This window comes from Danio rerio, chromosome 17 (assembly GCF_049306965.1).
Source record: "Danio rerio strain Tuebingen ecotype United States chromosome 17, GRCz12tu, whole genome shotgun sequence".
Classification (NCBI taxonomy): domain Eukaryota; kingdom Metazoa; phylum Chordata; class Actinopteri; order Cypriniformes; family Danionidae; genus Danio; species Danio rerio.
Window position 1 is genome coordinate 35,158,493 of NC_133192.1, and position 14,888 is coordinate 35,173,380.

General features: G+C 36.7%; 2 protein-coding genes across 2 annotated transcripts in view; one reads left to right on the forward strand and one right to left on the reverse strand.

Annotated features, from left to right (window-relative positions):
- Window positions 1-14,888, reverse strand: part of LOC137488123 (uncharacterized) — a 590,350-nt gene that overhangs the window by 123,804 nt on the left and 451,658 nt on the right. The gene's annotated exons all lie outside the window — the stretch shown is intronic.
- rin3 (Ras and Rab interactor 3) overlaps window positions 1,685-14,888 on the forward strand; it is a 31,161-nt gene continuing 17,957 nt past the window's right edge. The window contains exons 1-6 of the mRNA XM_001339586.10: window positions 1,685-2,181; window positions 3,790-4,391; window positions 8,784-8,898; window positions 9,587-9,659; window positions 9,752-9,843; window positions 13,347-14,741. Coding sequence (XP_001339622.2) covers window positions 3,852-4,391; window positions 8,784-8,898; window positions 9,587-9,659; window positions 9,752-9,843; window positions 13,347-14,741 — 2,215 coding nt within the window. The 5' untranslated portion in view covers window positions 1,685-2,181; window positions 3,790-3,851. The remainder of the gene's footprint in view (window positions 2,182-3,789; window positions 4,392-8,783; window positions 8,899-9,586; window positions 9,660-9,751; window positions 9,844-13,346; window positions 14,742-14,888) is intronic.

The window sequence follows — 14,888 nt, forward strand, 5'->3', positions numbered from 1 at the left end:
GGACCGGCGGGGTTACACATGCATATCAGACTATTGTTGGAGACCCCAAAACCCAAATATGACCCTTTTTAATGCATAATAAGGGCTTTTTAATAAAAAGTGTAACCTTATTCTTTAATTTGAAGGTCCCCTTTTGATGCTCTGTTGACTATTGGTAACTATGTTGGTTAACTCTGATTTGAGTAGGTTAGGGTTAGCAGAATAAAGTGGCATGTGAAATTTAAGCTTCAATTTGTCTCAACACACCTGCAGGGATGTTTCAAGAAAGGCTAGCAAGAACTTGACCTGCTAGCCAAGGTGTGTCTAATTGGGGTTGGAACTAAACTTTGCCGGACAACAGGCCTCCAGGACCGAGTTTGGGCACGTCTGTGTTAGCAGATAATAAACAAACAGTTTATTAATGCTCTAATGAAATCTTTTGGGATGCACGAAAGCTTTTTCTGCCACGGATAATCCTGACTTTGTTTTTATCAACTGTGTTTACATCTCACAATTCTGACCTATTTTTCTCAGAATTGCGAGATATCATTTAAAAAAGTCAGAATTGTGATACAGTCAAAATTATAAAGCAATATCTAATAATTCTGAAATAAAAACTACATTTTAAGCAGAAAAGTGCTGTAACCTGCTGGGGAGGTAGACTGTTGTAGAAGGAGAAAAAAACTCATTAAATAAGCGTACTACCCATTAAAGAAGAGATAGCACTTGATTGATGGACACATTTGTCAGTATGATCAACCATGGTTGTCATCCCCTTTTTGATACAGTCCAAGCATGTGCAACCTCTTTTTGCTCAAGATTAATTTAGCCCCGGTGTTACAGGGAACAGGAAGTCATTTTTACCAACAGGGATCAAATTGTAAAACCAAAGTCGTAGTAGATGAATTTGCTGAATTGTAATAGCATTAATACTGTAAATATGGACTAGTCTACTCGTTGTTTGAATCTAAGATGTGCAGTATGAATGTAATTTTATTAATATTATTGTCTTTTTACATATGTAATTAATTTTGTTTATCTTGTAGTAAGGAGAGCTCTTTAGTGACGTGATTTTTCCCTTTGGTATTAATAAAGTTTAAACTAACAAGTCAAAATTTCAAGTTTATATCTCAACTCGGAAGAAAAAGTTAGAACTGGGAGTTTACATCTCACAATTCTGAGAAGAAATGTAATATGAGGGAGGCATAAAAAACCTTGCATAAATAAGTGCAAGGAAATTACTCAGAATTGTGAATATATCACACTTATAATAAACAGCTACTATGTTTTCATAGTATAATCTTGCTGCATTAACATACAAGATCTTAACGCTTCTCTAAAGTGTCAAGAGCTCTTGAAACGAGAGTCAACTCCCTGCTAATGCGAACAGAAAACTAAACTAACCATTTAAAAGTGCAGTACTCTTGGCAGCCTCACAAGTATGTTCCCCCTCCTGAAGGCTCTTGAACAGGCGGTGTAATATAGACATTCTCCATCAAAGTGCCTTGAGCAGGCTTTCTGCAAAAATTATGGATCCAGCGATTAGGAGCATTGTGTGGATGGCATACCATTGGTTCCCAAAGGTAAAACTAACCATATGTTGAACTGTGGACCTTCTGGAAGTTCTTTTGGGGTTCCTGAGCATCTGGAGCTGTTTAACTTCAGACACTTTCAGACTCTATGGGGGAGGAGGGAGATGAAGTTCACTCCTCACCGCTCAGTTTCTGAGGTAAACACATCTGCGGACGTTGTTTATGTTGTATTTAGTATCAAAGCGAGATAGAGAGAAAGGGTGTTGTGCGTGCAGTTACGTGACTTATTTAGCTCAGAGTTTGAGAGAGCATACGGGGTGTTAAGGGGTTGGATGACCACCCTGGACAGCCCCTTCCTGACTACATTGCTGACAGGAAGTTTAGAAAGAAAAAGAAAAAAGGAGCCGTGCACATTTCTTGTTTCTCCTTTTTTTTGGTTTTTCTGCATTTTTTATGATTTCGCCAACTCTCTTTAACAAAGGGAATACATAATTTGGGGAAGCGCACCAAAGAGAAAAGGAGCGGAGAAAAAATATGGAGGATGTGTTTTACTGTGAACTGGGTCATTCTGTGAGCGTTTATTTGTGACGCCAAAGGGAAGAATGTTGAGTGTGAGGACGAATGATGAAAACAGCTGTCGGGAATCGGAACATGGAGGAGCATCCTGAGAGTGAGTAGACATAAACATCTACATCCATGGACTGTTTCAGCAATTCTTTTGACTCAATGGGCAGAAATAGACTTTGGTTAAGTCCTTAAATGATGGTCAGTTTTTGGAACGCTTTTGTTAAATTGCTGAATGAAAACTGCTGGAAAGCCGGAAGAGCTGGAAGTCTATACTAAATAAAAAAATAAATAAATTCACAAACATGTAATAATACTCAATTCTCAAATTCTTAGTTCATTAGATACTTCAATGAAAAAGTTTAAATAATAATAAAAAAACAACAACACGTTGTTAACGGAGTAGGAAAAAAAAGATTTTAATAGGCCACTAATCTGAAAAATGTGTCTAGCTCTGATCCAGATCTTCTTTTTTTTAAATACGTTTTAATCAATCCGAAGTGTTTTAAAATGTTACTAAGGAAAAATATGTTCATATTTGATCAATAACTGGTTATGTAAATACTTAAGATATTATTTAAATTTGGCTCAAAGACAAGATACTTTCTGGGATAATTTTAGAAACAACATGAACTTAAATCAATTTATTAGAGTGATTTTATATAAGAAGGCATATTGAATGCAAAATTTCCACTTGAATAGTTTAAATAACCTGAAATAAAATGTCAAAAAACAAGTTTCACCATCATCTACCATAACAGATATGTTAAACATAAGCAACATACTTATTCTGACCTGCTTATTAAAATGCGCTTTTATTCATACTCCTTTTCATAGTTTTATTTTTTATTTTATCTAATTTAATTTCATTCTCTAGATTTTTTATAGTAGTGCACAGTCCTGTGTACTGTGTATCGCACTGTATATTATTGAAATGACAATAAAAGTCAGTTTGAACTTGAAATGTACCAAAGAATAAGTGATCATTATATATATATATATATATATATATATATATATATATATATATATATATATATATATATATATATATATATATATATATATATATATATATATATATATATATATAATTTGGTTGCTCAGAAAAATAAAAAGGACAATTATTATTAAAAACAAATAAATTAAAATTGATTGGTTTTAATGCTTGAAACCACCCTTACTGTTAAAATGTTACCTGAATATGTATATATTAAGCAGTGATGATAAAATATTTAAGAATTATGTTTAAAAAAACATGGTGCTAGTCTCTATATCTCTGTCTGATATAGCATAGTTAAAATGGAAAAAGTTTGAGCACGCGCTACATACACGCAATACATTTCCTCGGAAAATATGTTACATGATATCACAGTACAGAGAATACCAAAGGAAAGATTTGAGCAAGAACTGGAGGAGGGAGACATCCTGGTAGCCAAAAAAAGGAAGAACGAGAACGAGAGAGAGCAGCAGCTTAGCTGAACGAACAGAGTACAAAACTGCTGCTACTGTGATGCACAAGGCTTATTTCATCTTCATACGAATATGCTGACACATTCCCCATTGCACAACTTTGTCAAATATTGGCACATTATTAAAATCATATGACATTCAGAACTGACCTCATGATTTCAAGAGAACAACCTACTTGTTTTTCCTTATGCTCTGTTGCAATACTTGTTGCACTGAAATCCTTGTATGATCTTTCTCGCAGGCTGATCAATAAAACATTGACGGGATACTTCTCAAAGCTCTGCGCGTCCTACAGTATGCACTATGATTTCTCCTGGCCCTTCAGCAGCACCTCCAGGTCTTTCTTCCCCAACCATATCATCATCTATTCAGTCATCTTTCCATCCACAAACCTCTCCTTCTACTCCAGCCTTCCCATTGGTGGATGTCTCCGACGACCCATCCCCTGACCCCACCACCTCCTTCCTACTCCCTGTTTCATCACCCCAACTTAACTCCAAACCATCTCCACCTCCTCCACACAAGCCCATGATGTCTCCTCAGGTCCCAAAGCCACCTCTTCCAGCACAACTTCCTTCTGCTCTTCCAAAGAGCTCGTCCTCTGGCCTACCTAGACCACCTCCGCCTCCCACTGCAAGACCCTCGTCTCCACCTCAGGCCAGACCCCCTCCACCAGTAGTCCCAAAACCCCCGGTTCCAACATCTCCAGTGAGCAAGAGCAACAAACCTGTGCCTCCTGGAATCAGCATACTAGAGAAACTGATCAAGACGTGTCCGGTGTGGCTTCAGTTGGGGATGAATTTGGACAAAGCCATGCATATACTGAGCAAGGAGTTCCCTGGGGTAAGAGAGAATAAATATTGTATTGATTAAATACATTGCATCTACGGGAGTTAATCTGAAAGCAGTATGAGTAGGATAAACTATTTATTCGATAAGAAAAGATGTGCATAAAACTACAATGAAAACACTTTTACCAAACAAATTCCAGTATGGGCATTAAAAAACGTCTGTGATTTTGTTATAAGAGATCATGTGATGGTAAAAATGTGTGTGAGTGGACAAATCAGCAGGCTGAGCACACTGTAAAACATCTAAAATGTTGTTTTGGTCATTCTGAAATGCCAGTATTAGTGTTATTACATTATTAATTACATCCAGAACTGTCAAAAGCGTCTGTACTCCACATCTGACGCCTTCAAAAGCCACCACATGTTCACTGTGTGTCGGCATACTGCTTTCTGATGTGTAAGTCATTTATTAAATAATGAAAGGAGTCACGCAGCTTCTCCCACTGCAGCAATTTCCGTTTTTACTTTTGATATTTGGCAGCAGTTAATACGGAAGGGACAATTTTGTTCTCTTTAACTGCTTATATAAAAATGCTGCTTTATTCGCATGTCTTATATGTGATATTCTAGCTATGTGCATACATTGTTTTTGCGCATTTGGATGGAAACATAGCTATTGACATTACAAGTGTACCGTGTCAAAGCCCAAGTGAACCATGTTAAGGCACACCACTTCCAACTGGGCCAGGGCCGGCCAAGTGAACCTTGCCTGAGCCCGATTAAGCGCACTCACACTTCTCAAATGATCCGGGCAACGTGCCTGGGCAAGGTTCGGATAGCAAAGTGTGAGTAGGCCCTAAACAACATCAAATTGACACCTATTGGCATCAAAAAACTACTTAAAATCTGTTTTTAAAGCCAATGTTAGATGTCAGTTTGATGTTTTGTCATCAAGGTATTCAATTGACATCAAATAAATTAGAAATTTGACTCTTTTTTTTTGATACGTCCAGCTGGCTATTCTCACAGAAGGAAGCTGACAGGCTTATCAGCAATTCTTTAAATAAAGGTAAAGCTTATAGAAAGTAAATTTGGTCTTAAAAGAAAAATTTTCCCGTTATTTACCCAGCCTCAATCTAAATCTTTCTGACTTACTTTTTTAAAAACAAATACTAAACAACGTAATGTTTAGCAGTTTCTAGCTTTCTTCACAATATCTTCTATTCCATTCAACAGAAGAACAAAAGCCAAAGGAGTTTGGGACAAGTAAAGCATGAGTAAATGATGACAGAATTTTCTTTTATTCAACTTATTGGATGCATCCTACACTAACCTACTTAATATTCGCAAGATGGCACCAGTCATACATTCACTAATGGCCAAGATGATTCAAAGTACCCTGATGAGTCTGTGTTCTTTGTTTTTTTGGTTGTTATCGGGAAATAACCTTAGCTTGATATGTCATTATTGACTATTTAGAATCAAGTATTTAAGAGATCTGTGTAATAAACAAATTTAAGAGTCAATCAAAAGTTCTAATTATTTATTGTAATATTGGAGAACTATTTATCTGTACATATATTTTTATTATTGGTATTCACAGGCTTCAGTGCTCTTTAACAGCTTCTCCCTTTATTTGTCTCATTTGCATCTGGAACATATTTTTTTAAACAAACCTTGTAAAAAAATGGGCAAGTTTGTTTGACCGTCTCAGTGTCACCATGATATAAAACAACTACGGAATATGCCATATTTGACTATATTTGTATATAAGATGTGATTTGAAGGCAAAGAACCAACCAATTGTTTTTAATGCACCGCAAGCTGTGGACTATCTTGCTTGATACATTTGACAGCAGTTCAGTTTGCCACTGTAATTTGCAGTCCAATATTTGTCAAATGCGGCTTCTTAGCATAGTTAGTCAAAATCACATTCATCTAAATGAAAGAATTTGAGCATTAATTTTACATATAATTTATTTGAGTTAATTAGAGGCCCGTTCTTAAAGAGAAATATAATGTGGCGATTAAGTATCAAAAGTATTTTCTAAATAAAAGCCACAGGCACCTTAGACCAGTTGCTATGAACCTGAATGCTTCAGCATGTCCTGTGCATGAAATGATTTATTGGACACATTCCAGCCAATCAAAATCAAGTATTCAGACAGCCAATTGTATAAATGTATGCAAACATCATTTAGCTATGTAAGAAGGATATATGTGTCAACTGGTATATATGAGTTACAAAATCAGACGTTTTATCATCTTCAGTAAAAAAAAAAAAAAAGATGATTTAATGCAGTCAAATAATGCATCAATGCATACCATAGTTCAAAATATACATAATAACTGCATGTGTTAAGATGCATATTTAAACATTTAAACTGCCTCAACATGAACTAAAAACATTTTTAAAGTGTGGCCTTAAAAGGATCAAGCTGGGCAATGTCTACACACTCCGAATTAGCAAGAGACAATGTTCTAATGTCAATATGCAAATCAAGCCCCATTTTAGTTAATTGTACCAGATGTTGTTTTAAATGCATGACAATAGAGATGATAAAAAAGAAAAACTATGACAACTTCTATTACAAGTCAACGCAAATCCTGACAGCCTCAAAACAGTGGACCAATCAGAAAAAGCCGAGGTGAAGCAAGTACAGAACGTTACATTAACTATACCAATTATCAAAAGCATGTCTTAATAGTTCTGATTTCTGCAGAGCACATTTTTAATATTCAGCCAGTCATACTGTTAAGTACATTTTGGAATGAGCAAATGCTACAAAAAAAAAATAAATAAATAAATAAATAATGATAATCTAAATCCAAAAGAAGAAAATGTCTGCATAGCCCCATCTTTAATTAATTGTCTCAGAAGATGTTTTTTTATATACATGACAATATGAATATGATGATGAAGAAAAAAAACTATGACAACTTCCATTACATGTCAATGCAAAACATGACAGCCTCAAAAAAGTGGACCAATCAGAACAAGCCAGGCTAAAGAAATTCCTTAAAGTTGCTTGAGAGAGTTACATTAACTATACCAATTATCATTTATGGTCAACACTGATGTCAAAGACGAAATTAAACTGAAACAACTTTTGCATATATATATATATATATATATATATATATATATATATATATATATATATATATATATATATATATATATATATATATATATATAAATAAATAAATAAAAGTTGACTAATGCTGTTTGACTACATCTCTTCTACGTGTTTTGATTTAGATTCTTTTTTGGGGGTCTGAGAACATCTCATAAAAGCATGTCTTAATATTTCTAATTTCTGCAGAGCATATTTTTAATATTCTGAAGAAAAAGAAAAAACGAGATAAAATGTCTGTATATCAAAAAACACACATCAGAACCCCATAATCTAATGATCCAGTCTAGATATGTAAAAAAGAACAGATATTAAAAAAAAAACATGGGTATTTAAAATCAACCCAACAACGTGAAGTATCAAAATTCCTGTCCAGTATAATGGATTTAACATTCTAACAGTAAAATACAAATTAAATCAAAACTAACCATGTGATTTTGTTAGCTCACATTGCCAGTTTTGTGGTGAACAATTCATCTGTGCATGTCATTATGAAAAAAAAATAGTTGCTCTTGAAATCTAAACTTAAAATCAAAAAATGCACTTCCTGTTTGTTTTCAGTTAAATTCTCAGATTACATGATTTTGAGGTATTGGGCGTGGCTAAGATACTTATCCACCCACGCCCCTCCAGCTGTCAGTTTTGACAACAAACAGAAATGGTGAGAAGGAGGTGTCCTGTTAAGTCCTAATAACTTTTCTAAAACTCAATTTTCCCAATCTTTATAAATAAAATGCTTACTTTACAACATCCATTGCAGTAGATAAAACAAGCAGACTTTAATCTATTATTATGTTTCACACTATGATCATTCTTTATCAAAAATATAGAGAAAATGTAATGGCTAATAATTATTGTCTTCGTAGAGTTGCTTTCCCTTTAAGATGATGTCACTTCTAGAGAGTCATGTGATTAAAGGCATATAATTTAAAGATTTTAAAGGGCAAGTAGGATTGATATAAAATGGTGGACTGAAGTTTGTGAGCTAAACTAATATAATGACAATGTGTATCAGAATATATTGCCTTGTCACTATACCGGACTGTACAATTGCTCTTTTAGAAATACACACAGAAATCAACCATCAGTCAATTTTAGAAATTTTTGGGATGAAATACTTTTTATTCACTGTATTTGTTTTTATTTTAAGGACAGAAAATGTATGTTTCTGGTAGAATGTCCCTTTAAATTTTAGATACTAATCGATATAATTTTTTAATTTAAACAGAAAAATATACTTACCATGATATAATTTATTTAACACTTTTTTTTCTGTTGAACTTTGTGTTATTTGTTTGATTTTTCAGATATTTCTAGTCAGGAGGGATGCAACTCAAAAAACAATGGTACTGGCAGTACGTCTTCCCGACCAGCTGGGGGAGCCCCATGTCAAAGAACTGCCTGTAAAGGAAGAAAAGTCCTGTGAGTTATATGTTGCTCTGAATAATGAGTGTTCTTTCAACTTGATTTACAAAAGTTTATCCGTGGAAATGCCTTTCTGCCGAAGACAAACCCACACACACGCACACATTTGCATATAGACTTAGACACATCCACACAAGCCCATGTGCTAACAAATCTGCATACAGGACACAGCTTACCTGAAGATTTTACAGCGAGTATGCAGTATAAAAGACTTAACCGGGTTTGAAAGGTGTTTGGTGGTGGGTGTTTTTGGGGTCGCAGCCCGCAGGTTTCCTGTCCCCAACCCTGCACTGCAGTTATTGCTACAGGATGTCCTGCACTGGCCTTTTATAGCTACGCTTCCTGGTGTCTATGTGTGTGCGAGTGCATATGTGGTAATTTTCACAATCTATACAATGCAGTCTAGTCACTTCTGACCAGATGTTACAAAGCTGAAAACTCTTTCAGTGTTGTTTGGCTGAAAAAGAAAGAAGTGAAGGCCAGTTGTTTACGTTTACACGTGGCCATTCATCATTATCGCAGACCTTGTAGAAATTCCCCAATTAAGTGTTTCTGCATCAGCAGGCCAGTCACACAAACAAACTTTATGAACCATTAATAAACTGGAGTGTTACATCCAAGCGGTAACATCAGGGACCAGATCTGTGCATCGGATTAACACTTCTGTTTCTTCCATTTGCTGCAGTGCTGTACCTCGAAGGGTCTGTGCTGGTGTTTGAGAACATTTTTAAGCTAATTGCTTTCTACTGTGTTAGCCGGTAAGCTAACAAACAAAGAGGAAACCTTCATGCATACATATTTTGCATCGTTTAGCTTCTCATAAATTATTTAAACTTTTTTTTTTACTCAGAGACATCCTACCTTTTCCTCTGAAGTTGCCTCAGGTCATACAAAAGGTGGCTAAATATGAGGACATGGAAGTGATCTCTTCTATTGGTTCAGGTAAGAGGAACAACAGATTTTTCTATATTTAACTTTACTCTGAGTCTTGTATATTTGATCATGCCATATACAGTTATATTTAATTATAGTAAATTATTATTCCAAAAGGATGTTTAACAGACCAAATATATTTTTCACAGTATTTCCTTATAATATTTTTTCCTCGAGAGAATGTCTTAGTAGTTTTATTTGGGCTACAATAAAAGCATTTTGCAAATAATTTTAAAGTCAGTAATATTAGTCCCCATAAGCAATATTTTTTGTTTTCAATTGTCTAGAGCAGCGGTTCCCAACAGGGGCCCATAAGGGAGTTCAGCAAGCTCTGTGGGGGGTTTGGGTCAAATTTTAAAAAATGTTTTAGCAGTAGACAATTCATTTTATCCCCAGGCCGACCAAAAATAAACAAATTTGTCATTTATCCTCCACAAAAATAGATCAAGTCTTACTAAATTTCCTTCAGCAGCTAATACTAATGCCCCAAGCATACTGAACCCAGGTGAGGAAGCTCCAAACATTTCGGGTCACAGTGTTAGCAAAACTGGAAACACGAAATGCAGGAAATGCCAAGATAGTTACCTGAACGTTGGTTTTATTGTATTTTCTTGAAGCAAAGTATCCCTGACCAGGCCACAGTGTATTATCTGCGTAAGTTCTTGCTGACAAATGCATGAGGCCATCCAAATTATTAAGACATTTGCAAACGACTCATGTCCAATACCGTGACAAGCCCAGAGCATTTTTTGGAGCGCAAGGCAAAAAAATTGACACACACATAAAATGAGAGACGTCACAGCTACTGACAATAAACTTTATAAAAATTTGCAACTAATATACGGCCAGTTTAAAGGGCAAAGGCTTATGTTTTTTCAATTACAAATGGCCTACTGATGTTTTGCTTTTATATTAGGCTATTATTTGTGCATAAACATATCTAGATATAGTAATAAACATGCCGTTTATTTTAAAACAAAAATTTATTTTTATCATCCTTACTACAAACTTATTTGAGCGATAATATAATTAAATGTTGAAGGGAGCCTTACAATATTTTCCGGGGGAAAAAGGAGTCTAAGGCAAAAAAAAGGTTGGGAACCACTGGTCTACAGAACAAACAATCGTTATACAATGATTTGGCTAATTACCCTAAACTGCCTACTTAACCTTATTAGTTAAGCCTTTAACTGTCACTTTAAGCTGAATACTAGCATTTTGAAAAATATCTTAAATATTATGTACTGTCATAATGGCGAAAGTAAAAGAAATCAGTTATTAGAAATTAGTTAAGACTATTTTGCTTAGAAATGTGTTGTTAAAAATAATTATTTCCGTTAAACATAAACTGGAGGAAAAATATACAGGATGGCTAATAACTCTAACTTCAACTGCATATTTATTTATTCCTAAAGTGATTTAGGCTAAACTTATACGATAAACAGAGCTTTCATTCAGTCACATCACCCTAGCCAAAAGGTGTGGGAAGGACAGATAGCAGTCAATATCCTTTGAACATCCTGCAGTTGACTGAATATTTCATTGTGTGCATCTATATATGCCTCATGCTGCCCCAGAGGCATATATAGATGCAGACATATTTAGTGGGTGCGCTAATGCTATTGTGAAAATGCTCTATTAGCAATCAGCCAAAAGGTGTCCAATAAAAGAGGATGTGAAGAAATGAGTAAGTAGTGCTTTGCTGGTCAGGGGATCTTAACATTTCACCTCCCATGCTATTATTAGACTTCTGATATAACACATTTCGGATGTTTAACAAGCTCACTCGCTTGCTCTCTTTCTGCTAAGTTATTTAAAGTCATTTAGTTCATTTTAGCTCATGGCAACTATAAATGGCTAATGTGCTTGATGGACTCCGACACACTTGGGTGCTTCAGTGTTGAGACAGAAGAAAAGAAGAAGCAAACAAAATGATGAAAATGATTCTGTGATGAAGTAAATACTACAGGAAAAACATATATGGTATTTTATTTCAGTATTCAACTAAATCTAGTTTAATTGGAATTGTTGTGTTTACAATGAAAATGTGGAAAAAATAAAATTAAAGGGATAGTTGAAAACACTGTCATCATGTGCTTATCTTTCAATGTACTTTTATTCATGTTCCAAAACTTGCCTCTCTTTCCTCTGCTTAACACAAAGTAAAGTTTCTTAAACTAATTTCGAGAGGAGCACGTGAAAGGATTGACTACAGCTGATCCCTATCACTAATCACTAACTAGCCAATCGGATCACTCTAAATTCAATATAAATACCAAGCCTAAACTTCATTCCTCATCTTCATTTTGGAAACCGCCCCCCCCATTCATCCCTTCTCCCTCCTCCTCAGTTCGGACGACACGGTGACTCTGTGGCTATCACTGTTGCCCCACAGCAAGGAGGTCATTGGTTCAACACTAGCTGAGCCAACCGATACTCTCTGTGCGGAGTTTGCATGTTCTCCCCTTGTTCGCGTGGGTTTTCCCTGGGTACTCCGGTTTCCTCCCAAACTCAAAAACTATGCAACAAAAGTTAAAGTCACAAGCACTTACTACAAACTAGCGTAGCTAGTGATCTATTTTGGGAAGCTATCGAGAACTTCCTGATCTCGTATCACTCTTAATGCTTATTGACCAAGCGGGAGCCTTGAGCTCATCCATCACCGAGCTCAGGGTTCTCTCCCAGGACAGCATGCCAAACTAGCTTAAATAGTCAAGCATTATCTAAGTGTGAACTCTTGAAACAAGATATATTCAAAGACTACAGAATACACAAGACATGTCACTCGTATAATTTTGAATGGGTAAAAGTGTAACAGTCAATATGGCGAATAAGCTCTGCCTCCTAGTACAGAAGCCAATCATCGATTGCTATAGACTAATAATACTCCGAGGGAGTTTCCGCAGATTTTGTGTGATTCAGACGTGTAGAAATAAAACTAAAGGATAGTTGTTGTTTAATTTTATTGATGATTCCTAATATGAAATTCAATCATAAGCTTGGCAAGCTATTCTGGAGAATTTTATGTTTCCCCATTCAAACTGAATGCTCAAACATATTGCCTGAGAGGCGTTTGAAAGATGGCCGCCAAGTGAAATGATTTTTCTTTAAGGGACTTTGATGCCTTGTTTCAGTGCTATAGATGTCATTCTTCAGAATGTCTTGTTTAGTGTTCAGCAGAACAAAGTAAATGCAAGAATTGTAAGTTTAGAACTACTTGAGTGTCAGTAAATGGTTCACTGAATGCTCACAGTGAATGGTTTTCAGTTTGGGGCGAACTATAAAACATACTTTACTTTAAGATTCTGAAATTCATTGAAAACTGAGTTCAAATACCTGCCAAAGATATAGTTTGTCTTTAGTGAGTGTGATTTATTTTGAACTTTCTAGGCTGCCTAGTTCATGCTATATGTGTAGCTAGCAATCACAGCTACCCTGATTTAGCGGTGTTGTTAAATTGACCTGTCAGGTGAAATAATGCTAAAACTAACCTTTTTCTTATATTAACACAGAGTTCTGGAACTCGACTCTGAATAGCCATGAGGATGTGGAAAATGTCAGCGGTAGCAGTGGTTCTCTGGATAGACAGCGGCAAAGCAGTTCCTGTGAAATTCAGCTTTCCATTGGCAGTGACCGTCTTTGGTATGTCAACCCCATTTTCATTGAGGAATGCAGCAACAGTGTGTCGCCCGCCGCCTCAACTCCTGTTTTGAGGACCCAGAGTCTCAACACACCACTCCAAGCTCCACCTAAATTTAAAAGGCCTCCACCCCTCCGCCCTCGTCCTCCCAGCACACCCGAAGCTCCTCCACACCATGTATTAGCCAAGCCTTCAAAAGGGGAGTTTAAGGCAGCTCTCAGTTCTCCTCCCTCGTCAGTCAAGAAAAGGGAAGGAAATGACTGTGAACGTGCAGACAGAGAACAAGAGAAACAGGGAACTCCTGCCCCGAGCGCTGATTGTGACAAGCCAGCTGTCTTACAAGCAGCTCAGGGCAAAGAAGGAAAGCAGATTTTTAATACAGCTTCACATCGAGTTCCTCCAATACCAATCCGACGGAAGCTCTCTGAAAAGCAGGCTTCAGAGGAGCCAGCGCAGCAGGAAGTCAACCCTGAACCTGAAGACAGTACTCAGCAAGTTCCTGTAGCATCCCTCATTTGCCTAGATGACGGTGTAGAAGAAAGGGACAAGCCTATGGACCCAAAGACTCCGCAAGTTCAGGAGGTTCCAGCAGAAGAGTCTAAGGTAGCTAATGGAGCTCCAATGGTCACTCCAGAGGTAGCATCTCAACCAAAGCGTCCCAATGCTCCAGTTCCACCTCCAAGGAAGAAAAGACAATCTCACTGCAGTAATTTATCTTCATCTACTCCTCAAAATACCACTTCCACTGTTCCACTGAAATCCAGCAGCCCCAGTCCTGTTCGCCATTCACTTTGCATCAACGCCACTCATCCCAAAGTCTCGGATGTTTCTCTATACTCTCCTGATGGCGGAGCTCCCCTGGACCACGATTCTTACTCAACCAGCAGCACCGAGGAGGAAGCGGATGCTAATATGGCAACGGGTGCTCTAATAAAGAGGACCCCAACGATTATGCTAGACCGTGCTAAGCAACGGCTATCGATGGTGTCCATGGCAAATTTATCCAACGTCCTCACAGGATTCATGAATGCAGATCGCAAGTTGCAGAAACGCATTGTCGAAATGTCCCGAGATGGAAACACATACTTTGGGAATCTTGTTAAGGATTATCGAGCTTTCACGTTGGACACCATGCGGAAACACACCTCCAGCACAGAGATGCTCCAAGAAATCAGACAGATGATAACCCAACTGAAGAGCTACTTGATCCAGAGTGCAGAGCTGCAAAATGTGCAGGAAACAGCGGCATACTCTGAGGAGAAACTGGGTAATTGATCTCTGCATTATATTCACTGTTAGGGAAGCTTTTTCTTATGTACCAGTTGCTTGTGACAAAGATCAGACTTTCAGCTGACTTACTATTAGTTTGCAGGCATATACAGTATAAGAAAAAAATATCTCAGAATCAATGGGC